The following is a 26,866-nucleotide window of genomic DNA, read 5'->3' on the forward strand; positions in this document are numbered from 1 at the left end:
TCACCACATGATGGATGATGGAGGAGAGTGCAAGATGACGAAGAGGAGGGAACACACTGGAGGGAAACAGAGAAGGAGGGCTCTCACAGATGCTTAGTCTCATCAAAAGCTTTTCATACCACCCATCTCGCACACACAACACTCTTGAAAGAATTCCCTGCTCATTACATACTTTCCCTATGTGGATACCATATACCCCACTGATTTCCAACAAGCACAAATTTACTGATGACTTAAACCCATATATAACTGCCCATTTGCCATTCCTACCCTGAATCCTATAGAAAGCTCAGATTCTGCACTGAACTTATTTCCAGACTTCCTCCTGATCTTTCCTTCATTCCCTAAATAATGGGATCTTATCCACCCAAACTAAAAATGAGGCTGGTGAGCCATCCGTGCCTCTTCCATACCCAACTGTGTTCCTAAGCCCTGAATGATGCCTCTCAAATGTCTACATCAACCCCCAACATCTCCACTTTGTTCTCAGTTTGTCTAAACTATTTCAACACTCTCCAATCTGATCTCCCTGCTACCAATCTCACCTTTTCAAATGGGCCTATTTCACTCAAGGGACACACATCTGATTGACTGACTTGCCTGCTTTAAAAGCATTCACTGGCTCCCAAGTACCTATCATAAAATAATCACATCAGTAAGACATCAAGTTCTCAGACAATTTAAATCTGACCTTTTTTTTCCATATTTCCGTTTTGCTCATTACTCCAATAAGCACCCAAACTCTCACCATTCCAAAATATTTTTATTGTTCCTTATATCTGCTCTCTTGTTCGGACTTTATGCCTTTGCAAAAACTTCTCTATTTGTCTAGAATGCTTTCCTGCTCACCTTAGCTATAAGTAAAATCATGTTTTCTGTGACATGTCACTGACGCATCTTCTTAGACCATTCATCACTACATTCCCATAGCATTTTGTACGTACTTCTTCTACAGCAATTATCTCAGTGTATTCTTGGTTTATAGATGTGGCTGTTTCCTTTGGCTGAACTTCCTCAAGACTAGTACTCAGTTTTCTCTTTCTAGCCATAGTACCTCACATAAGGTTTGTGAATTAATGAAAAATCTAAATGAAGGCCCTTAATGATAAGAAAAGCAAGGCAAAAGGAATAAACACATACCCCATCAGGCATCCTTTTCCTGTCTATTGAGATGCCAGTTGGATGAATGCAGTTGTAAACTGGTCAGAAATATTAGATCCAAATTAAATCTTTAGTTATCCAAGTCAGACTAGGTCTTGATGCTAGAGACTCTGGTCTGGAAAGGGATTCAAAGACTGACTGACACCTCAAGCCCCTCACTTGTATATTAGGGCAAGGCTGGTTGAAATCAAAACTTACTTGTTCCTTTATCTACTATATCCAGATCAAAGGGTTAATAACAGAGTAGATGCCTCTTATTTATATTCTCTCATTAAGAATACAAGAAAAGGTAAAGCTGACAAATCAGAGATAAAAAGGCCTATAAGATACAGATTTAATATCCAGCTAGTTTTTGCTGGAAGCACATGGCACTTGTTCTGTTTTTTTCCTTAGGTACTGTCTCTATAAAAACTCTCCCATGAAACCTTTAAACATTGCTGGGGTAGAAATGTACAATGGCATAGCTACGTTAGAAAACAGAAACTTTCTTAAAAAGTTAAATAAAGATTAGTCACATGACCCAGCAATTCCACTCTTAGTATCTACCCAAGAGAACCAAAAATATATGTCCAAACAAGCCCTTGAATAAATGTTCATGTACCATTATTCCTAACTGCCAAAGAATGGGAACAACCCAAATATCTATCAACTGGTGAATGGATATACAAAATGTGGGTATACCTATATAATGGAATATTATTTAGCCATAAAAATGAAATTCTGATACATGCTACAGAAAGGATAAACTTTGAAAACATTATGCTATGAAAGAAGGCAGTCACAGAAGACTATATATTGTATTATTCCATTTATATCCAATGTCCAGAGAAGGCAATCTATCAAGAACTAAGTAAATTAGTGGTTGGGCTTGGATGTGTATGGGAATTAACTATAAATAAGTATGAGAAATCTTATTGGGGGGGATTAAAAAATGTTCTAAAATCAGATAATGGTAATGATTGCATAATCTGGTAAGTTTATTAAAAGTCACTGAATTGTACAACAAAAACAATTCAACTTTATAGTAGATCTATCAATACAGTTTGTTTTTTTAAAAGCCCATCTACAGACTTGTACTTCTGGCCATGACAAATTAACTATTAATGAACTATTCTTCTCATTGTAAACTAGGTGTAAATAACTAGAAAATGACACAAAATACATGAAACAATTTCCATATACTGGACATTAGGCAGCACTGGATTATGATTACAGAGACAAGGAGAAAAAATGAGCTAAGTCTTTGATTACCCCACCTTTCCACCTGTACCAGACACTCTGAAGCAGGGAGGAAAATCCAAGCATACATAGCATGGTAGTCTTATGAGCTGAGGAGATAGAGACTGGAGGTCAGAGGAAGATGAGCTATAAACTAACAATTTCCAGAGCTCACATAAGTCTGAGAAACATCTAAACTTCAACCAGCCAGAGTGAAGAGACTTCAGTGTTAACCTGAGGCCTTCAGCAGAGATCCCAGAAAGGCCATCTTTTAGGTAGTAGTAGTCATCGTGAGAGAGAAGACTACTCTGGATCCAACCTAACAAAGATTATAAGCAAGCCTCTAAAGAATCAAGCTGATCCATAAATAAAATAACTGCTGCCAGAACAAAGCCCAATAGCCTTTTTTTTTTAAGTCAAATGTATATCACAGTGGTTCAACAGCCCCCTCCCCTCCAAACCCTGCCCATTCCCCTCCCTCTTGGTAACCACGTCACTTCTCAATGTCTATGAGTCTAATGCTGTTTCATTCCTTCTGTTTTGCAAAGCCCAACAGTCTTAATGGAAACTCAACAGCATAAAAATCAAAATGTGCAATGTTCAACTGAAAATTACTAGGCACACATGAAGCAGGAGAATGTCAATCTGACAACCACAAGAAAAACCAGTCAACAGAAACATGCCCTGAAATAAAAGTGAGGTTGGAATTAACAAACAATAAAACAGGTATTATAAATGTTCAAGGATGTAAAGAAAAACATGAACAGTGAAGAAAGTGATACTATCAAAAAATAGTTGAAATTTTAGAGCTGAAAACAATACTTGAAGTATCAACCCACAGATCCAAAAAGCTCAAAAAAATCGTGAGGTTAAAGCACATAGACTACAACACCAAGGTACATCACAATCAAGCTGTTAAAAATCAATTATAAAGAGAAAATTAACACTTTTCTCCACATAGGTGTAATGAAGGAAAGACATATGATTTCTGGGGGAACAAAGGTAAGTATACTCTTCTATAGAAATGACTGTAAGAAAAAAATGGAATAACATCTTTTAAGTATTGAAAGGGAAATGAAGTATCAAGTTAGAATTCTATACCTAGAGAAAACAACCTTCAAAAATAAAGATAAGAGTCTGGCAGCTTGTTACAAAATTAAACATACTCTTATCAGATCACCAAAAACTGTGATCCTGGGTATTAACACAAATGAGTCGAAAACTTATGTTCACAAAAACCCTGCACATGGATTTTTTTAGCAGCTTTATTTGTAATTGCTCAAGATGTCCTTTGGTAGCTGAAGGACAAATATATAAACATACTGTGTTATATCCAGACAATGGACTATAATTCAGAGTTAAAAAGAAATGAGAGGATGGAGCCAAGACGGCAGCTTGAGTAGAGCAGCAGAAATCTCCTCCCAAAACTATATATAATTTTGAAAATACAACAAATACAACTATTCCTAAAAGAGAGACTAGAGATACAGGACAACAGCCAGACTACATCTACACCTGCGAGAACCCAGTGCCTCGCGAAGGGGGTAAGATACAAGCCGTGGCCCAGCGGGGCCCGAGCACCCCTCACACCAGCTCCCGGTGGGAGGAGAGGAGTTGGGGTGGGGAGGGAGAGGGAGACCAGGACTGCTAAAGACCCAGCCCTAGCCATCCACACCAGAGCGCAGACACACAGTACGTGGTGTGCTGGATACTAGGGAAACAAGACAGTAAGACCTGTGAGCGGGTCCCTGCAGCCGGGGCCCCAGGGACAAAAGAAAAGTGAGTGCCCTTTGAAAATCTTCAAGGGACAGGGGCCTCACAGCTGGATGGAAGCGTCCCAGCTCAATCAGCCCAATAACTGGGAATCTCGGGGAACTCCGGGCATCCCAAAACCCTGGGTGGCAGTGCACCTCAGAGGCTCCTCACGGTGATTAACAGCCTCCCACCCATTTCCCCTCCGGTGTGACTCCGGCATAGAGACAGCGGCCACGCCTACAGCAACCAGGCAGAGCTTCTTCCACAGCGGCTGGGCAAGAATCAGACACCCTGTCTGTGTGGAGCTGCCCAGCACAAGCCGCTAGAGGTCGCTGTTCTCCCAGGAAAGGAAGGCCACAACTAGCAAGAAGGGACGTTCTCCCAGCAGACACATGCACCAGCTCCCCACATCTACCTCTATTGCCATGAAAAGGCGCAAGAATGGGATCCAGACCAGACTAACAGAGACAACCCCTGAGGAGATAGACCTAACCAATCTCCGTGAAAAAGAATTCAAAATAAAGGTCATAACCAGGCTGATGGAGCTGCAGAGAAATATGCAAGAGCTAAGGGATGACGTCTGGAGGGAGATTACAGAAATGAAACAATCTCTGGAAGGATTTAGAAGCAGAATGGATAAGATGATAAGATGCAAGAGGCCATTGACGGAATAGAAACCAGAGAACAGGAACGCTTCTGACGCAGAGAGAGATAAGAGGATCTCAAGGAAACAAACAATATTAAGAGAACTGTGTGACCAATCCAAAAGGAACAATACCCACATTAAAGGGGTACCAGAAGAAGAAGAGAGAGAACAAGGGATAGAAAGTGTCTTTGAAGAAGCAATTGCTGAAAACTTCCCCAAACTGGGGGAGGAAATAATCGCTCAGACCACAGAAGTACACAAAACTCCCAACAGAAGGGACCCAAGGAAGACAACACCAAGACACATAATTAAAATGTCAAAGATCAAGGAAAAGGACAGAGTTTTAAAGACAGCTAGAGAGAGGAAAAAGGTTACCTACAAAGGAAAACCATCAGGTTATCATCAGACGTCTCAACAGAAACCTTACAGGCCAGAAGACAATGACATGATATATTTAATGCAACGAAACAGAAGAGCCTTGAACCAAGAATACTGTATCCAGCACTATTATCATTTAAATATGAAGGAGGGATTAAACAATTCCCAGACAAGCAAAAGTTGAGGGAATTTGCCTCTCCCAAACCCCCTCCTACAGGGTATTTTAGAGGGACTGCTCTATATGGGAGAACTCCTAAGACTAAACAGATGTTACCAGAGACAATAAAATCACAGCAAAGAAAGCAGACCAAACAAATACTAACTGAAGGCAAAAAAAAAAAAAATCAACTACCCACAAAAGCAGTTAAAGGAAACACAAAAGAGCACAGAATAAAACACCCAACATATAAAGAATGGAGGAGTAGGAATAAGAAGGGAGAGAAATAAAGAATCACCAAACAGTGTTTATAATAGCTCAATAAGTGAGTTAAGTTAGACAGTAAGATACTAAAGAAGCTAACCTTGAACCTTTGGCAACCATGAATCTAAAGCATGCAATGGCAATAAGTACATATCTTTCAATAATTACCCTAAATGTAAATGGACTGAATGCACTAATCAAAAGACACAGAGTACCAGAATGGATAAAAAAGCGAGACCCATCTATATGCTGCTTATAAGAGACTCACCTCAAACCCAAACACATGCACAGACTAAAAGTCAAGGGATGGAAAAAGTTATTTCATGCAAACAACAGGGAGAAAAAAGCAGCTGTTGCAGTACTAGTATCAGACAAAATAGACTTCAAAACAAAGAAAGTAACAAGAGATAAAAAAGGACATTACATAATGATAAAGGGCTCAGTCCAACAAGAAGATATAACTATTATAAATATATATACACCCAACACAGGAGCACTGGCATGAAACAAATACTAATAGAACTAAAGGAGGCAATAGAATGCAATGCACTAATTTTAGGAGACTTCAACATGCCACTCACTCCGAAGGATAGATCCACCAGACAGAAAATAAGGACACAGAGGCACTGAAAAACACTAGAGCAGATGGACCTAAAAGACATCTATAGAACTCCACAACCAAAAGCAACAGGATACTCATTCTTCTCAAGTGCACATGGAACATTTTCCAGAATAGACCACATACTAGGCCACAAAAAGAGCCTCAGTAAATTCAAAAAGATTGAAACTCTACTAACCAACTTCTCAGACCACAAACACATAAAACTAGAAGTAAATTGTACAAAGAAAAAAAAAGGCTCACAAACACACGGCATGCTCCTAAATAATCAATGGATCAATGAACAAATTAAAATAGAGATCAAGGAATATATGGAAACAAATGACAACAACACAAAGCCCTGATTTCTGTGGGATGCAGCAAAAGCAGTTTTGGGAGGAAAGTATGCAGCAATTCAGGCATCCTTAAACAAGGAAGAACAATCCGAAATGAATAGTCTAACGTTGCAATTATCGAAATTGGAAAAAGAAGAACAAATGAGGCCTAAGGTCAGCAGAAGAAGGGACATAATAAAGATCAGAAAAGAAATAAATAAAATTGAGAAGAATAAAACAAAAGAAAAAAATCAATGAAACCAAGAGCTGGTTCTTTGAGAAAATAAACAAAATAGATAAGCCTCTAGCCAACTTATTAAGAGAAAAAGAGAATCAACACACATCAACAGAATCAGAAACAAGAAAGGAAAAGTCACAATGGACCCCACAGAAATATAAAGAATTATTAGAGAATACTATGAAAACCTATATGGTAACAAGCTGGAAAACCTAGAAGAAACGGACAACTTCCTATAAAAATACAACCTTCCAAGACTGACCAAGGAAGAAACAGAAAATCTACACAGACCAATTACCAGTAAAGAAATTTAAGTGGTAATCAAAAAAGTACCCAAGAACCAAACCCCTGGTCCAGATGGACTCACCGCTGAATTTTATCAGACATACAAAGAAGACATAATACCCGTTCTCCGTAAAGTTTTCCAAAAAACAGAAGAGGAGGGAATACTTCCAAACTCATTCTATGAAGCCAGAATCACTCTAATACCAAAACAAGGCAAAGACCCCACCAAAAAAGAAAATTACAGACCAATATCCCTGATGAACGCAGATGCAAAAAATACTCAAGAAAATATTAGCAAACCGAATTCAAAAATACATCAAAAGGATCATACACCACGACCAAGTGGGATTCATGCCAGGGATGCAAGGATGGTACAACATTCAAAAATCCATCAACATCATCCACCACATAAATAAAAAGGACAAAAACCACATATCATCTCCATAGATGCTGAAAAAGCATTCAACAAAATTCAACATCCATTCATGATAAAAACTCTCAACAAAATGGGTATAGAGGGCAAGTACCTCAATATAATAAAGGCCATATATGATAAACCCACAGCCAATATCATACTGAACAGTGAGAAGCTGAAAGCTTTTCCTCTGAGATCAGGAACAAGACAGGGATGCCCACTCTCCCCACTGTTATTCAACATAGTACTGGAGTTCCTAGCCATGGCAACCAAACAAAACAAAGAAATACAAGGTATCCAGATTGGTAAAGAAGAAATTAAACTGTCACTATTTGCAGATGACATGATATTAAGAACAAAGGAAAACTGAAGGAACAAAACAGCAGCAGAATCACAGAACCCAAGAATGGAGTAATAGTTACCAAAGGGAAGGGGACTGGGGATGATGGGTGGGAAAAAAGGGCGGGGAAAAAGAAAGAGGGCATTACCATTAGCATGTATAGTGTGCAGGCGGCATGGGGAGGGCTGTGCAACATAGAGAAGACAGGTAGTGATTTTACAGCATCTTACTACGCAGATGGACAGTGACTGTGAAGGGGTATGTGGGGGGGACTTGGTGAAGGGGGGAACCTAGTAAACATAATGTTCTTTCTGTAATTATAGATTAATGATACCAAAATAAAAAAAAAATTCACATGGAAACACCAAAGACCCTGAATAGCCAAAGCAATCCTGAGAAGGAAGAATAAAGTGGGGGGGGAGGGGGGAATCTTGCTCCCCAACTTCAAGCTCTACTACAAAGCCACAGTAATGAAGACAATTTGGTACTGGCACAAGAACAGAGCCACAACCAGTGGAACAGAATAGAGACTTCAGACATTAACCCAAACATATATGGTCAATTAATATACAATAAATGAGCCATGGATATACAATGGGAAGTGACAGTGTCTTCAACAGATGGTGTTGGCAAAACTGAACAGCTACATGTAAGAGAATGAAACTGGACCTCTGTCTAACCCCATACACAAAAGTAAATTCAAAATGGATCATAAACCTAAATGTAAGTCATGAAACCATAAAACTCTTAGAAAAAAACATAGGCAAAATTCTCTTTGACATAAACATGAGGGATTTCTTCATGAACATATCTCCCTGGGCAAGGGAAACAAAAGCAAGAAGGAATAAGTGGGACTACATCAAGCTCAAAAGCTTCTGTACAGCAAAGGACACCATCAATAGAACAAAAAGGTACCCTACAGTATGGGACAATATATTCATAAATGACAGATCCGATAAAGGCTTGACATCTACAATATATAAAGAGCTCATGCACCTCAACAAACAAAAAGCAAATAATCCAATTTAAAAAAGGGCAGAGGAGCTAACAGACAGTTCTCCAAACAAGAAATTCAGATGGCCAACAGACACATGAAGAGATGCTCCACATCACTAGTTATCAGAGTAATGCAAATTAAAACCACAATGAGATATCACCTCACACCAGTAAGGATGGCTACCATCCAAAAGACAAACAAAAACAGATGTTGGCGAGGTTGTGGAGATAGGGGAACCCTCCTACACTGCTGGTGGGAATGTAAATTAGTTCATCCACTGTGGAAAGCAGTATGGCAGTTCCTCAAAAAGCTCAAAATAGAAATACCATTTGACCCAGGAATTCCACTTTTAGGAATTTACCCCAAGAATGCAGCAGCCCTATTTGAAAAAGACAGATGCACCCCTATGTTTATCGCACCACTATTTACAATAGCCAAGAAATGGAAGCAACCTAAGTGTCCATCAGTAGATGAATGGATAAAGAAGATGTGGTACATATACACAATGGAATACTATTCAGCCATAAGAAGAAAAGAAATCCTACTATTTGCAACAACATGGATGGAGCTAGAGGGTATTATGCTCAGTGAAATAAGCCAGGAGAAGAAAGACAAATACCGAATGATTTCACTTATATGTGAAGTATAAGAACAAAGAAAAACTGAAGGAACAAAACAGCAACAGAATCACAGAACCTAAGAATGGACTAACAGTTACCAAAGGGAATGTGACTGGGGAGGATGGCTGGGAAGGGAGGGATAAGGCTGGGGAAAAAGAAAGGTGGCATTACGATTAGCATGTATAATGTTGGTGGGGGGCATGGGCAGGGCTGTGCAACACAGAGAAGACAAGTAGTGATTCTATAACATCTTACTACGCTGATGGACAGGTGCTGTAATGGGGTTTGTGGGGGGGACTTGGTGAAGGGCGGACCCTAGTAAACGTAACGTTCTTCATGTAATTGTAGATTAATGATAACAAAATAAATAATAAAACAACCCAGAAATGAGCTATTAAACCATGAAAAGACGTGGAGGAATCTTAAATGTATATTGCTAAGTGAACAAAGTTCATCTGAAAAGACTGCCTACTATATGAGTTTCAGCTATATGACATTCTGCAGAAGGCAAAACTATGGAAACAATAAAAACATCAGCGATTGTCAGGGATTAGGGATAGGAGAGGTGGAAAGGGAGGACAGGATGAATAGGGGGAGCAAAGAGGATTTTCCCAGCAGTGCAACTATTATGTACCATACTATAATGAATACACGCCATTACACATTTGTGAAACCCATAGATTGACCAACACCAAAAACCCTAATGCAAGCTATGGACTTTGGGTGATAATGATGTATCAATGTAAGTTCAAGTGGTGCATGTGTGGTGACAGATGATACACAGAAGCTCTCTGTGCTTTCCACTCAATTTTGACGTCAACCTGAAAACTGCTATAAAAATTGAAAGTTACAAAAAAAAAAAAAAAAAAAAAGAGGCAAGATGAGGACCGTTTCCAGACAAAACTGAATTAACAACAGTCAGAGAATTCATGATTAGACCCTAAATATTTGAAATATTTTTTAAAATTCTCCAGAATAAAGGAAAATGATACCAGAAAAAAACTCAAATCTACAAAAAAGAATGAAGAGTGCTGGAAATGGTCAATATGTGGGTAACTATAAGACTGTGCTCTAAGTCAAAAAAGAAATTTAATATATAACAAACTGTTTAAAGCAAAAAATAATGTATTCTGGGTTTATACCATGAAAAAATAAATAAAATGTATGACAGCAACAGCACGATCGACAGAGGGCAAAATGTAAGTACATTCTTACAACTATAGATAAAGTGGTATTTTACACAAAAGCAGACTGCTGTAAGATATATAATACATATGCATATTGTTAACCTTAAGAGCAGTTCTCAAACTCTTAGGTCTCAAGATTCCTTTATGCTCTTCAAATACTAGGGACACCAGAGAGCTTTTGTTCCAATGGGCTATATCTATGAAAATTTACCATACTGGAAATTAAGTTCAAACAGGAAAAAATTATTATTTTGAAATAGCATAAACCCATTATATGTTAATATAAATAATATATTTTTTGTGTGAAAACAAACTACTTTTTCAAACTAAAGAAATTTAGTAAGAGTGGCAGTTTTACACTTTAGAAACCTTTTTAATGTCAAGTTTAACAGAAGACAGCTGGATTCCCATGTCCTTGTGCACTTAGTCATGTCATGTTCACTTTGTAAAGTTCACAGTATACTAGTGAATAATTGAGAATGACAATGGCATATAATGTTTTAGTATTATTATGAAAATAGTTTTGACCTCATGGCTCCCTTGAGGGAATCCTTAGAGGTCCGCACACCGCACTATGGTAACCACTCCTTAGAGCTACCCCTGAGAAAGAAGACAAAGAAGTGTGGCTAATACGCCAGTAGAAAAAAGGTAAAGGGAATCTTTGGGGTGAGGGGTGGAGGGCGATCTAAATCAAATCAAAAGAAAGCAAGAAAAGCAAAACAGAACAAACAGATGAAAAAATTAGAAAACAAGAGGGTAGATCTTAAATCCAACCTTACTGACACATTTGCTAAATATCAACAGATTAAATACACTAATTAAAAGGCAGAGGTGTCACAGTCTTAGGTAGTAAAAAGGTATGTTATAAAATTATCCACAAGACTCTGAATGCTTTATATAGGTGCTTGTAAATTCCTCTATGTGCATCTCATTATGAATTTTAGGGCTTGTAGACATAAGCTGTGAGACATAAGCACTGTAAAAATCAATGAGCTAGTCATCAGCTCTCTTCCCTGATAGGTTGGTTCACTCGCCAAGTATTCTGTTAAGTACTTGTGTATCTTTATTAAGTGATAAGTGAGTTAAATAAAACTCCTTCTCTTGTTGAGATGTACAAGAAAAAAATATACACACTTTCTTGAATATTTAACTCATGAAAAGTTTCAAATGTAATTTATTCTTCTCCGGGAGATTTTTCGAAATCTCTTAACAGCTCTCATATATGGTCAAAAGTGCCCCTCATTAAATAATGTAAACGTTTTTAAAATCAGGTGGTTCACTCCATTACTGCCAACACATATTTGCACACGTAGGTGCAACCTTCTGTTGTGGGTGGTCAGCCCTCTCCCACCTTCCATGGGTCTACAGCACTTAAATGGATTTCACAAATTGTCTCTTTCACCTTCTGTAATAACTGACTAAAATGACATCAAAATCTTACTCACTATTCATATACAGAAATCATCAAAATCCTATTTTACAAAAGTTGAGGGTGACTCAGCTCCTGGCTAGAGAGAAACAAATCTGATCCTGTATGTGAATTGCTGACTGAAAATCAAGCCCAGTTAACCCAGGCTTCTCAGTGAACTTGACATAACGAGGTAAGCTATTTGAGCAATGGAGGCCCAGGTCATTCCACTATCATCCCTTACCCTCTCCCACAGCACAGGACTTTACACAAGACTCCAATATATTGAGTTGCTCTTCTTAAAAGGATTTCCAGATTTGACTCTCACCTTGTTTTACATATAAAGAGAAGCAGAGGCAGTGATGGTGATAATCATGACACCATCATCCAAGTCACAGAATCTAGCCATGCCTAAAACCAGTAACCACTCTTGACCTCCAAGTCATACAAGTCTGTGTGTCCGTTTATGTTGGTTTGAGCTGCATTTTTGTTACTTACAGCTGAAAGAGCATTTGCAAATACAAAGATACTATATTAACTGTGCTGCAAGCAATCCAAGAAAGTGTTTTAGGTACAGTAAGGGAGAAAAATTTTAGACAAAGAAAAATGGCCATAGAAAGCCAATTTGTTTTCCTTTCTTCTGAATTACATGGCTAGGATCTTTCAAGCTGGTTAGCAAAGGTGATGAAATCACATACTAGGTGTAAAAACCCTCTCAAATTGATTTTTATCTTCTGCTCAGGTAGAAACGGTACAACTATTTTATGAACAGGTTAAACCTTAAGTTCACTGAAGAAACTGAAGTTGTAAGCTCTGTTTTGGTTTGAATACGCATCTGTTTCAGAGAGAAGACACCTCTTCCTTTAACTATTTGTTCACAATAAGAAATACATTTGACAGATTAATTACTTTGTGTAGTCTCATTATTATTATTTGAATTCCAGGAGGAGCTAATTTATGTATTCATACTATGGCCAAAAAGAAAAATGGTAAAGATTTTCCTCCAATCTTTTCTGAAAACTAAATGAAAGGTAACATCTTTGATCTCCAAAAGAAGTCTTGCTATTTAACCCTCCTGAGGCAGTTAAAAGCTAGTAGGAATGTTTTCTCTTTCCCACTCCCTCTCATGTTTACACATGTATCACTCCCTTCCCAATATATGGAAGCATACCAATACATCAGAGTAATTTTTTAATTAAACATTGGATTTAAGTCAGTGCTTTCCCATCCTAGGATATACTATACTTGCTTTTGAAGACCCCTACATGGACTCCTTATGGTTCGTTGCTTAATATTCCTGAAATAATTTGATGAAATAATTGAGCCAAATGTCAGGAGGCTAGTGTTAAAGAAATGAATGACAGAGAAAGGCTGCATCATGTGGGTTGGTTTGAGAAAATTTTAGTTCTCTTACAGGTACACAACACTTGGACTTATGCCTGTTCTTCATTCGCTTTGAAGGACTAACTTAACACACACACCAGAACAAAAGACTGAATCATGACTAATAGTTAAGTTACAAAAAATAAAGTCTCCTCCAATGAGCTTTATATATATGGGCTCAGAGCTCAGCTGTATTCCTGTACCAGAGATCTTTCTCAAACCTTTCTCCTTATTCTTCAAAAGCTATAACATAGCTTCCAAAGTCTCCAAAGAGGGAGTTGTGATTTTTTTTGTTTGTAAACTTTCAGATACCTTAAATGGCAATTACCTAACTGTCCTGGGCATATTCCTAAATGATTCTAGAAAATGTGATGGCACCATAACAAAAGTAATGAGATTAAATGACTTCAATGATTCATTCGAAATTTAGAAAACTTCACATGGACCTAAGTCCATATTTTTCTAGCAAAAGCTAAATATATGGTGAATATATAACTTCAATTAAAGAGCTAAACACATTTAAAAAGAAACATGCAGCATCAAGAAGAATGTGACAGATCTTCAGGGAAAGCTAAGATGTGATAAAGGAAGTTCTAACAGGGTATGATTACATGATTCTGTTTGTGTGTTTAAAATTAAAAGAAAGAAAAACACCTGTATGTGTACGTTTTCCAGAAAGGTCAGGAAGAACCTTAAAGCAAGATTTTGCCACCTAGGCACTAGTGACATTGGAGGCCAGCTCTTTGTGGTGGGAATGTCCCATGCATTGGATAATTTTTAGTGGCTCCTCTGGCCTCTACCCACTGGAAGCGAGTAGCATCCCCTGAGTTGTAACAACAAAAAATGTCCCTAAATATTATCAAATGTCCCCAGAGGTTCAAAACTGTTACTGTTTGAGAACTCCTGTACTAAAAGGTTAACGGTATTTATTTCCAGAGAGCAAGCTGATAGGACGGCAGCTGAACAGAAATTAAGGGCTTTTATTTTTTTGTTCTATATACCATATATCTGTACTGTTTGGATGTCCTAGTCCCCCTAAGCATTTATTACAGTTGTAGTTCTTCAGAACAATAACGAAAATAGAATCCCCAAACCACATGGCTACTGGCTGTACAAAATGACAAGATACAGACACCCAAATGATCAGGAAAACACATGCGTAAGCCATATTCACCTTCATAGGGTTTTCATCATATGTTGGGGTTCCCAGGTCCATCTCAGCTTCATGCTCAAGGCTGGCATCGTCTCCTGGGCTTTCCCAAGTAGGAGGATCCCACTGAGTCTGCCTAGAAGAAGGTAAGAACAGCGATGCTGTCATAGCCAGAAAACAAGAGAACTCTGGCTTAGACATCTATACTCATATATACATAAAATACAACATGCAATGAGACACAGAGTAAATCAGCTCTGTAAGATACATTATTGTGATATCTTCCCCAGAAGATTGATTTTATCCCAGAGACATACATGGTTCAGCCCACTGTATTTTTGTAGACAATGATGTGGCAAGTTTTGTTGGACGTTGAACAGAGCAGTAAAGCAAACACATTGGTTGTTTCTCACCTGGCTCTTAAGGTCCTGAAAATGGGATTCAGCAAAGCCTAAAAAGTACCTGGAGTAGGTGCCTGCCTATGCAGATGAAGAAATCAATAGTGATTGTATGTAGTGTGTACTTGGAGCAGAATAAAATAAATCACAACAAACTCCTCCTCAGTGCTTGACTATGTGAGAAAACTTCCTTGCTTTAAGGAGGCTTCTTGTTTGTAGTTGTGCCCCTTTGGTTTAATGACTAGGAGCATGGAAAAGACATATAGGTTAAGAAATTGTGCCCTCTGCTAAAAATATTCTCAGCTGACTGCAAGAAGAATTCAACCATGTTAAACCACTGCATGTTTATAGTTGTTTTGAAAATATGCAGGGAAAGATTTCTTTTTTATTAAAGCTGGATCTGTGAGGTAACACCAAAGTAAGGAAATTCATGTTCAGGAGTCTGAAGTCAGATATTACAGGGAATGCTACAGGGGGTAATCCCTTAAAATGTCAAAAGCCTTAGAGAAGCTGGCAATCTACCTGGCAGGTCAATACTGCCATTACAGTCTTCTGCTTTCTTACCACACCAATCTTTAGTCAGTAACATTAAAAGCACTTGGTAAAGCATAAAAGGAAAAGATTTGTATGAAACTTTTTAACTTCTTTATGTCATAAGACATAAAAACAAAAACACTTCCAATACCCTTGATAAAAAGATCGATGGAGAAAATGGGTAGATGCTCCCAACAATTCACAAAAGATACTAATGGCCAATAATCTACTGAAAACATACCATCTCAACAACAAAAGAATTGAAAATGAAAAAGAGACCTCCTCACCTATTAGACTTAACAAGATTAAAAGAACCTATGTGAAGAAAAGACATTTTTGTATACTTTTTGTTACAGTCTACGTTGGTACAATTTTTTTTAATGACAGGCTGAAATATTTATCAGTTTAAAACATGTAGCTCTTTTGACCAGTAATTCTACTTCTAAGAACCTACCTGAGGAAGGTAGTATGATTAGTGTCTAAAGCAAGTCCAGGGCTGGAGTTACACATAAAACAGTGAAAATCCATCAATCAGAGTAGGCCAAATAAAATTTGGTATAGCCACAAAGAACAGCAGGGGTTGGCAAACTTTTTTCTATAAAGGATCAGGGAGTAAATATCTTTGATCTTGTGGGCCATGTGGTCTCTGTCACAACTACTTTACTCTGCCATTTTAGTGTGAAAGATGCTACAGACCATTCTGAAATAAATGGATGCATCCGTGTTCCCAAAAAACTTTGCAAAAACAAGTGGCCCATTAGCATAGGTTGCTGACCCCTATATAACAAAATATAAGTATGCATAAAAAATAATGTCATTCTTTATTAATTGAGAAAGTTCTACAAATAGTTTGGTAAATAAAGATTACAAAATATGCACCCCCAATTATGCACCTAAGATTATATATTGGAAAGTGCACACATATATTCAAATAAAGCTATCTGTCTAAAAAAATTTTTTTTCAAGAAAAAGATAAATTAAGTTTTTTATATATAGCAGGAGTCATCAAACTACAGTTCATAGACCAAATGTGCTTATTGCTGTGAAATTTTATAGGAACAGAGACATGCCCATTCATTTACATATTACCTATGGTTGCTAGCACAAGAGCAGCAGAATTGAGTAGTTGTGACAGAAACTATTTGGCCAACAAAGTCTAAAATATTTATTACTTGGCCTTGTACAAGAAAAGGTTTGCCCATGACCCAAGATATCTACAATGTTAAATGAAGTCATTATCATTTTTTAAATCTCCTTAGTAAGAGAGCCTAGCAGATTAAGAATAGACCAAAACATACCTAAAAAGGATCAAAGTCTAAGATATGATGTAACACTTATAATGTGATTCTGGAAATCCAGCAGCCCTCAAGTATAACTAAGAGCCAATGATAACAAGTCTATAACCATAAATCTCTCCTGACAGTGGCAGTTTCTTTGACCAACTGAAAGCTGGTTTGGGGATGCCCACATAGACCTTCTTACCTTGTGATCACATGATAGTAATAAATCTTCCCTTCTGGATCTCGGGCTGTCTTCCAGTTGGGAGGTAAGACAATAGTTTTTGGTTTGGGAGGAGATGGGGGTGGCAGATCCAGAAGATTATTTGTCACAACCATTTCAGGCTGAAAAGAAACACACAAATTCTTCATCAGTGACATCTCTTTTAATCTGGCTGAAAGGACAAAAGTAGCCTACTTAAGCAGTATGTGAAAACATACATCTACCTCTTCTGTGCAATCTGAGAAATGATCAGAGACAGTATATATGAAGAGCTTTAGGGATCTATCAGAAAACTGAGAGTTGACTCCAAGTTCACCATCTAAGACGTCACATTTAAATATACTCAGCAGCCTTTTTATTCAGAGAAGTACTTTCCTACCTTAAAAAAACCAATGCTAAATGGTGTATACCAACTTCAGTATACTTATTAGCTGAATAGGCTTTAGATATAACTGTCTTTTTAAAAATAGAGACCTGAAAAGCAAATATGGCAGAATGTTAACATTTATCCATTATATATTTTTCTGTACATTTTTGTACATTTCAAACCTCATGCTTGTATTTTTAAAAATTGAATGCCACATTTTTTAAAAACATAAAAACCTCATAATCACTGTTATGGACTGAATTGTTCTACAAAATTCATATATTGAGTACCTAACCCTCAATGTGACTTATTTGGAGATAGGGCCTTTAAAAAGGTAATTAAGGTTAAATGAGGTCATCAAGTTGGTGCCCAATCCAACAGCACTGGTGTCCTTATAAGAAGAAGAGACATCAGGGAACATATACAGAGAAAAGGCCATGTGAAGATAATACAGTGTGAGGTAAGCCATCTGCAAAGCCAAGGAATGGCCTCAGGAGACACCCAACCTATCAACATCTTGATCTTACAGATGTACAGCCTCCAGAATTGGGAGAAAATTAAAATGTGGCCACTTTTAAGCAAACACAGGTCTTAGAGCATTCCTGCTTTGTGTATACCACTGCAGATCTCTACTTCATGCAGATGCTCTTCTTTGGCCCTCTTAAGTTCATTCATTCTGATAGTCCTCTACCTAGCCTATAAAGTTACCTCTTTTCCCTAGGCTTCTGTCTGAGTTAAGAATCTTTAGAATTATTTGGTATTTACTAAATTACTAATCCTATCCCTCTTTAAACTCTTTATCTGTACCTTTTGTGACACTAAACTCTACTTTTACTATTATCCATTGTGATCCTCAAGTACTGTAGTGTCAGCTTCTAAGAATAGGAATGGAACCTTATTTTTGTATTCAAAATGGCTAGAAAGGCCCAACTCACAGCAAGCCCTCAAACATCTATTGCAAGTACATACTGTCTTATTCTCCAGTTGTTTCACATGCAGTCTTTTTACTCTATCTCCACTAACTGTGCTACCTTTCTAAAGCTACCATCACTTACCAGACTGCTGCAAAAGCCTCTGGAATTTTCAGTATTTTAAACTGCTATTCTGATCATGTTATACTATTAAGTTTCTCAACTGTTTCCAATGTCAACCTCTTATTTCCCTTTTCATTCAAAAACAACACTTCATCTAGATCTCACCATATCCTTCTACATATGCTGTATTACCAACAGCTTCTCTTGATACATAGTGTATCACATGTATACTGAAGTATATTAATTCTATACCCCTAGTCCATGGTATCTAGTGTACTGTTATATTCTAGTCCTCTATAAATAATATTTGGAAAATTATTTCAGAAATTCATAGCAAAGTATAAAAATTTAAGATCAGTTTAAATTACAAATAAAAAGGATCCTAAGGGCAAAATATTTATCAACAAAGTTATAAATTCCACAGAATTAAAAAAAAAAATGGTTGAGTAGTGCTCCCTCAGGGTGCATAAGCCCTGAGTGAGTGAAACTGGTGACTACAATAATTTAAAAACAAAACAAAAGTAAAACCCCAAAACCAAATCAAAACAAAAAGTAACTTTCTGAAAATAAAGCAGGCAGCCAATGATAGCTGTGTCAACTGAAACATTTCTTACTGGCTGTAAGGGCTGAGGCTGCCCTGGTGCAACTATCGTAGTCACGGCCGCCGTTGGCTGTACCATTACTCCTTGTGGGTGAGCTGTGAAAATCTGTTGTCCCTGGATGTACTGAAGGCTTGGCTGGGCATAACTCTAAAAGATAAAATAAAACAATTCATAATTTATACTTCTCTACTCTAATAAAACAGTAATTGACTTCAAGTTGGTATCATCTTATTGGAAATTTTTCTTCTCCACAGTACTCTTCAGGAAACCTTTTTACCAACTCCTAATAACAGATTGTTCTGATGAGAAAAGGTCAAAGGGAGTGATTCATAGTAGAGGAAGTAAGAAGGAGATCAAATTTTAAACTACTTTTTTAGCTTTTAGTAGTCTTATATAACTCCTTCCAAGAAAGACAACAGAATTCAGTATATCTAAAATTCTTACCACACCCTGGGTTATACAGGGCTTTAAAAAACAGAAACCCCTTTCATATATATTATCTCACTTAGTCTTGACTACCATCAGAGATGGGTATCTCCCACATCTGGAGTTAATAAGAAATAAGAAATAAGTGCCATGGCTAGGACTTAAACTTAATTTTGAATTATTTCTCATCAATAGAAAAACTGCTTAAAGAAGGTGACAAGAAGCCCTGAAAAACAAACTTCCTGTCTTAAGAGGTGAAGACTACCAAGGAGCTGAATAGTATTCATGTATTTAAGGACAGAGATTCTACCCAGTAAAATGATCCAGATGCACTAACTGAAAGTACCCAAAATACAAAATATAGTAATTCTGAATGATGCTAGTGAAAATCGAAGGAGTCTGAATAGGAAAATGAAACTACCTAGGAGATTTTAGAATAAACAATTACTGAGAGAACATAGAGAAAAGGAAGAACACAATTCTTGATTCAGTATTTTGGAACAGCTTATCTATGCAGATCACAAACTAGACTCAATGTTAATTGTCAAGGCAGAAAGCCTGAGAGAAAAATATATACATTAGAAATGCTTTCAGCTCTAAGAACTTGGGTACAAGATGGGAAATCTGTACAACACCAAACATTTTGTAGTAACAAATATTATCTTCCCACCTATTTCCTGTCCCAAAGCCCCAAATCTGGTTAAGGCCCAAAACACTTTTTAACACTGATGTATTACAGACAGTACTAAATCAGAGGTCAGTACAAAAGGAGGTATTTGCAACACAGATGATCAAATATTGTTCAAAAAAATTTTTAAATATACTCTAAAAGATGAAGTATACATCATTCTTAAAGTTCTACTTCAACTCTGCTAAAATAAGCCATAAAACAAAACATACCTAACTGGGTTCTATTCTATGATCACCACTTTTTCTGGAAACTGAGTTTCTAAGGGCTTGGGTGCACAGAAGGAAGTATCCTGAAGAGTGGATACAAGAAGCAAGTTAATGTTCATGTAAGAAGTTAATACACATGCACTGGATAATTCTAATTGGAAACAGTATCTGGAAGACTAAAGAAGACAATAAGTTGATAAATTAGAACTTTCCTATCCCACAAAGTTGAGCACCAGACACGATAGTGAATCCCAACTTTTTTTTTTCCTGACCCTACTCTCATAGTCTACTCCATCAGCAAATTCTGTTGGTTCTGCATTTGAAATATAAACATATATATATACATATATATATATATGTATAAAACATGATCATTTCTCACACTTCTGCTATTCTAGTACAAGTAGCCATACTCTCTTGCCCAGATATTCAATAGCCTTTAACTGATCTCCCTATTTTTGCCCTTGACTCCCAATCATCTCTTCACCTGGAAAAACCAGAGTGATCCCCTGAAAATATGTCAGATCATGCCTCTCTGTTCTAACCACTCCAGTGGATTTCCACATTACTCAGATGAATAGCCAAAATCCTCACAAGGCCCTGACCATTTTGTTCCTGATCTCATTACCTCCTATTGTTGTTACCTATACTCATTTGGAATAGGAAGGGTTTCATAATTAAATCATACAGTTTGAGTGATAAACATTTAATATCTGATTTTGAAAAAAAATTAAAGCTACATCAAAATACTAACATTGAGAAAAATATCACAGGATGAAATATGGTATCTCCAGAGTGATCAGAAGGTTCAGCCTCTAAATCTACCATTAAAAAATGTTAATATTTTGGAGGCTAAAATTCCCTTGACCCTCAGAGAAACTATGTTCATGAAGAACTTCTCTAACAATAGTTAAGTGAGGCTTATCATGGATCTGATCAATGTGAAGTGAAGACTCTGGCTCCAAATGTTGGCTATGAGATAACTTCTCAACTGAAATGACATTATCTAGTTTGATTATTCCCTCTAGTCACTAGATGAGGATCCAGATAAATTTTACATGTTTCTAAATTCAAAGATTTATTTAATAAAGGATAACAATTTATCATCAGGAAGGTATGTAACATGTTCTGAAAATGATTACCAAAGAAAATGCCAAAAACGTCTGAGCAGTATCAGCATTCTGGGCTAAAAAATCACCAAGATAACAATATTTATTTGGTCTAGTGTTTCAAACTCAAACTGTCAAAAAGTAAAGGAAAAATGAACATTTCTCAGGGTTCTATAGTGTCTATCCAAACCAGGTGACAATCACATGCCAACACCAAAACCAAAAACAACCATAAAAGGGGAAAATCAGTTTTCAGTCCCACTGAAAAAATATGAAAGATGTACTTGTGAGATGTATCCAAAGAGCATGTGCCTATTAAATCTATTTGTTGGGGTAAAACCTGAAGTAGTCAGTAGTAGTAGCTCTCCCCTTCAAGCAACTTGAAATTACACAAAGGCTAATTTTTCAAGCATAAATTCAACCTAGATATACCTTTAAAATGTGATTTCCAATGGGAATTAACAAGAGATATCTAAGGAGGTCCCCCACTTCTAGGGGAAAAAAATCACTATCACTTTATAATGTGAAAAATTATGCTCTAAGCACTCAAATTTTGAGACATGACTTACTAAAACTTCGTACAAATAAGACACTCAATGTCACAAGACCACTAAAAATCATTTAGCCTCAGTTAAAATTGAGCTTTTTTGTTTAATAGGCAGTTGTGGCACACATGTACACACACACACACACTTCTTTACATATCATATACTACTTAATTCTCAAAGTTATCATATCTTGCAAACTTTTAGTAGCCCATCCTGGTATGGTTGATAACAGCATTGAACGATCAAGGCCTCCTCCTGGAGGTCAGATCTTTGGGCCAGACACCACATAAATGACCTTGTTGAGGTGAATTTCGGAGACTACTAATGTCAATTCTCTCAGCAGTATATGGTAACTGAGTGTAAACTGTAATTAAACCTTCAAAGTACATAGTGCTTTACACCTATCATTATTAATATCCATTATCTCATACAAACCTCAACCACTCATTCAAAGGCATTCTGCTTACTTTATAGATGAGAAAACTAAAACAAAAATATAATCACCTGTCTCCAGTATATGTAAATGATGGCTAGAATTCAAAAAACACCCTAACAACATACCCTACACTTCTCATTACCCACAGCCCCCACTTTATTTCTGATCAACTCATCCCCCAGAAAAGGGAAGGATCATCTGAATCATCCTAGTCCATTTATCTAGGTCTCTAGCATACACAAAGTAGATTAAGGAGTCAGTATGTGACTCCTCGGTAAGAACACAGTGGAAAACTGAAAGCAAATAAAATTCTGATGTTTGAGTCTTAAGGCTATGACTAAAACTTAAAGAAATCTTGTTCACAGGGAAGGAAAAAATAACATTCTATTTTGTTAGAACAATCCTACGAACAATGAGCTCTCCACTGAGGATTCTTTAATTGTTATCTACCATTGCTGGTGCTTAGGCTCTAACACCTAGGTCAACAACATACTTAGGAATAGGAATGGGATAAAAGTAGACCATTTTTCTTACATCTGTGAAACTTACGTAAAAACTTAAACTAATGGTTTGGTCCAAAAAAAACACAGTGAGACATAGTAGAAGCCAAGACCTAAGACATTTGTTTAAGATCCCTAAAATATTCATTGTGTAGCAGGCAGAATTAAACATATCAAAAATGAAACAAAACAAACTCTAAGAAAATTGATGCCTGATGTCCAATGCCCATTTTTTTACTACCCTTATTTAGAACTGTAACATTCACTTTAAGCCAAACATGAAACACAAACACACACACAAAACCAATTATGAAAGTATTTAGTGCAGTGCTAATTATAATTAAGAAAAAGAAATTTCAATTTAAGTGAATACCCCATAAAAATGGGTAAAAAACGACCTTATAAGCAAATGGGATTATTACATAGCCGTTAAAATGTATACGCATATATATGTATGTACATATACACACACATAAAAATACAAAGTAATTTGGAAAAATGGTTAAGAATCATGGTAAATAGAAAAATAAGAGATAAAGGACTTCAAGTCTTCAAGATTACAAATACATAAAATATATAAACGTGGTTAAAGAGAAAAAAAACACAAGTGGTTAATACAGCTAAGGTTTTAGGGATCAAAGCAGTACACTTTGTCACGGCCTTATGAACAAAAGTTTGATACAGCTTCATCACAAAAAACTAAGTAAAAATTACCGATCAATACTAAGTAATATTGTGCATACAGGAAACATATCAGGGAGTCTCCGCCATCCATAATAATTCAACTTTAAGGAGTGATGAGTGATGGGAGAGAAACAGAAATGTGCTGAGGATGAAGCTATGTACATTTCTTTTTTGGATTTACTTTATTATTATTTTTTTTGCATCATTAACCTACAATTACATGAGGAACATTATGTTTACTAGGCTTCACCCTTCCAAGTTCCACCCACAAACCTCATTACAGTCACTGTGCATCAGTGTAGTAAGATGCTGTAGAATCACTACTTCTCTTCCGTGTGTTGCACAGCCCTCCCTATGCCTCCCCCCACATTATACATGGTAATCGTAATGCCACCTTTCTGTTTCCCCCACCTTATCCCACCTTTCCCACCCATCTTCCCAAGTCCCTTCCCCTTTGGTAACTGTTAGTCCATTCTTGGGTTCTGTGATTCTGCTGCTGTTTTGTTCCTTCTGTTTTTTCTTCATTCTTATACTCTACAGATGAGTGAAATCATTTGGTACTTGTCTTTCTCGCCTGGCTTATTTCATTGAGCATAATGCCCTCTAGCTCTACCCATGTTGTTGCAAATGGTAGGATTTGTTTTCTTCTTATGGCTGAATAATATTCCACTGTGTATATGTACCACATCTTCTTTATCCATTCATTTACTGATGGACACTGAGGTTGCTTCCATTTCTTGGCTATTGTAAATGGTGCTGCAATTAACATAGGGGTGCATCTGTCTTTTTCAAACTGGGCTGCTGCATTCTTAGGGAAAAAAATTCCTAGAAGTGGAATAACTGGGTCAAATGGTATTTCTATTTGTAGCTTTTTAGGGAACCTCCATGTTGCTTTCCACAATGGTTGAACAAATTTACATTTCCACCAGCAGTGTAGGAGGGTTCCCCTTTCTCCACAACCTCGCCAACATCTGTTGTTGTCTGTCTTCTGGATGGTGGCGATCCTTACTGGCATGAGGTGATATCTGACTGTGGTTTTAATTTGCATTTCTCTGATGACTAGCGATGTGGACCATCTTTTCACGTGCCTGTTGGCCATCTGAATTTCTTCTTTGGAAAACTGTTCAGTTCCTATGCCCACGTTTGAATTGGATTATTTGCTTTTTGTTTGTTTAGGTGTGTGAGCTCTTTATATATTTTGGATGTCAACCCTTTATCAGATCTGTCATTTATGAATATATACTCCCATACTGTAGGATGCCTTTTTGTTCTATTGATGGTGTCCTTTGCTGTACAGAAGCTTTTCGGCTTGATAATAGTCCCACTTGTTCATTTTTCCTTTTGTTTCCCTTGTCTGGGGAGATATGTTCATGAAGAAGTTGCTTATGTTTATGTCCAAGAAATTTTTGCCTATGTTTTTCTCTAAGAGTTTTATGGTTTCATGGCTTACATTCAGGTCTTTGACCATTTCGAATTTACTTTTGTGTATGGGGTTAGACAGTGATCCAGTTTCATTCTCTCACATGTAGCTGTCCAGTTTTGCCAACACCATCTGTTGAAGAGACTGTCATTTCCCCATTGTAATGTCCATAGCTCCTTTATTATATAGTAATTGACCATATCTGTTTGGGTTAATGTCTGGAGTCTCTATTCTGGTTCACTGGTCTGTGGGTCTATTTTGTGCCAGTACCAAATTGTCTTGATTACTGTGGCTTTGTAGTAGAGCTTGAAGTTGGGGAGTGAAATTCCCCCCCACTTTATTCTTCCTTCTCAGGATTGCACTGGCTATTCAGGGTCTTAGGTGGTTCCATATGAATTTTTGAAATATTTGCTCCAGTTCGTTGAGCAGTTTGATAGGGATTGCACTGAATCTGTATATTGCTTTGGGCAGGATGGCCATTTTGACAATATTAATTCTTCCCAGCCAAGAGCATGGGATATGTTTCCATTTGTTAGTGTCCTCTTTAATTTCTCTTAAGAGTGTCTTGCACTTTTCAGGGTATAGGTTTTCCACTTTCTTGGTTAGGTTTATTCCTAGGTATTTTATTCTTTTTGATGCACTTGTGGATGGAACTGTTTTCCTGATTTCTCTTTCTATTAGTTTATTGTTAGTGTATAGGAAAGCCACAGATTTCTGTGTGTTAATTTTGTATCCTGCAACGTTGCTGTATTCCGATAACAGTTCTAGCAGTTTTGGAGTGGAGTCTTAAGGGTTTTTTATGTACAATATTATGTCATCTGCAAATAGTGACAGTTTGACTTTTTCTTTACCAATCTGGATTCCTTGTATTTCTTTGTTTTGTCTAATTGCTGTGGCTAGGACCTCCAGTACTATGTTGAATGACAGTGGGGAGAGTGGGCATCCCTGTCTTGTTCCCGATCTCAGAGGAAAAGCTTTCAGCTTCTCACTGTTCAGTATGATATTGGCTGTGGGTTTATCATATATGGCCTTTATTATGTTGAGGTACTTGCCCTCTAAACCTATTTTGTTCAGAGTTTTTATCATGAATGGATGTTGACTTTTGTCGAATGCTTTTACAGCGTCTATGGAAATGATAATGTGGTTTTTGTCCTTCTTTTTGTTTATGTGGTGGATGATGTTGATGGATTTTCGAATGTTGTACCATCCTTGCATCCCTGTGATGAATCCCACTTGATCATGGTGTATGATCCTCTTGATGTACTTTTGAATTCGGTTTGCTAATATTTTGTTGAATATTTTTGCATCTATGTTCATCACGGATATTGGTCTGTAGTTTTCTTTTTTGGTGGGGTCTTTGCCCGGTTTTAGTATTAGGGTGATGTTGGCTTCATAGAATGAATTTGGGAGTATTCCCTCCTCTTCTATTTTTTGGAAAACTTAAAGTAGAATGGGTATTATGTCTTCTCTGTATGTCTGATAAAATTCTGTGGTAAATCCATCTGGCCCGGGGGTTTTGCTCCTTAGTAGTTTTTTTATTACTGCTTCAAATTCAATGCTGGTAATTGGTCTGTTCATATTTTCTGTTTCTTCCTTGGTCAGACTTGGAAGGTTGTATTTTTCTAGGAAGTTGTCCATTTCTTCTAGGTTTTCCAGTTTGTTAGCATACAGATTCTCATAGTATTCTCTAATAATTCTTTGTATTTCTGTGGGGTCTGTCATGATTTTTCTTTTCTCGTTTCTGATTCTGTTGATGTGTGTTGATTCTCTTTTTCTCTTAATAAGTCTGACTAGAGGCTTATCAATTTTGTTTATATTCTTGATGAACCAGCTCTTGGTTTCATTGATTTTTTTCTATTGTTTTATTCTTCTCAAC

At 37.1% G+C, this 26,866-nt stretch overlaps 1 protein-coding gene across 4 annotated transcripts in view; it reads right to left on the reverse strand.

Annotated features, from left to right (window-relative positions):
• SETD2 (SET domain containing 2, histone lysine methyltransferase) overlaps positions 1-26,866 on the reverse strand; it is a 158,538-nt gene that overhangs the window by 9,244 nt on the left and 122,428 nt on the right. For 2 of the 4 annotated variants that reach the window (XM_036991512.2, XM_036991511.2), the window contains 3 exons: positions 18,983-19,117; positions 16,950-17,089; positions 14,560-14,671 (listed from right to left, as the gene is read on the reverse strand). In XM_036991512.2, the coding sequence (XP_036847407.2) occupies positions 14,560-14,671; positions 16,950-17,089; positions 18,983-19,117 (387 nt within the window). Of the gene's footprint in view, positions 1-4; positions 57-14,559; positions 14,672-16,949; positions 17,090-18,982; positions 19,118-26,866 lie in introns of those variants that run through there. The other 2 variants (XR_012129494.1, XR_012129495.1) reach the window with 2 other exon arrangements.

The sequence above is a fragment of the Manis javanica genome, chromosome 3 (assembly GCF_040802235.1).
Source record: "Manis javanica isolate MJ-LG chromosome 3, MJ_LKY, whole genome shotgun sequence".
NCBI classification, from domain to species: domain Eukaryota; kingdom Metazoa; phylum Chordata; class Mammalia; order Pholidota; family Manidae; genus Manis; species Manis javanica.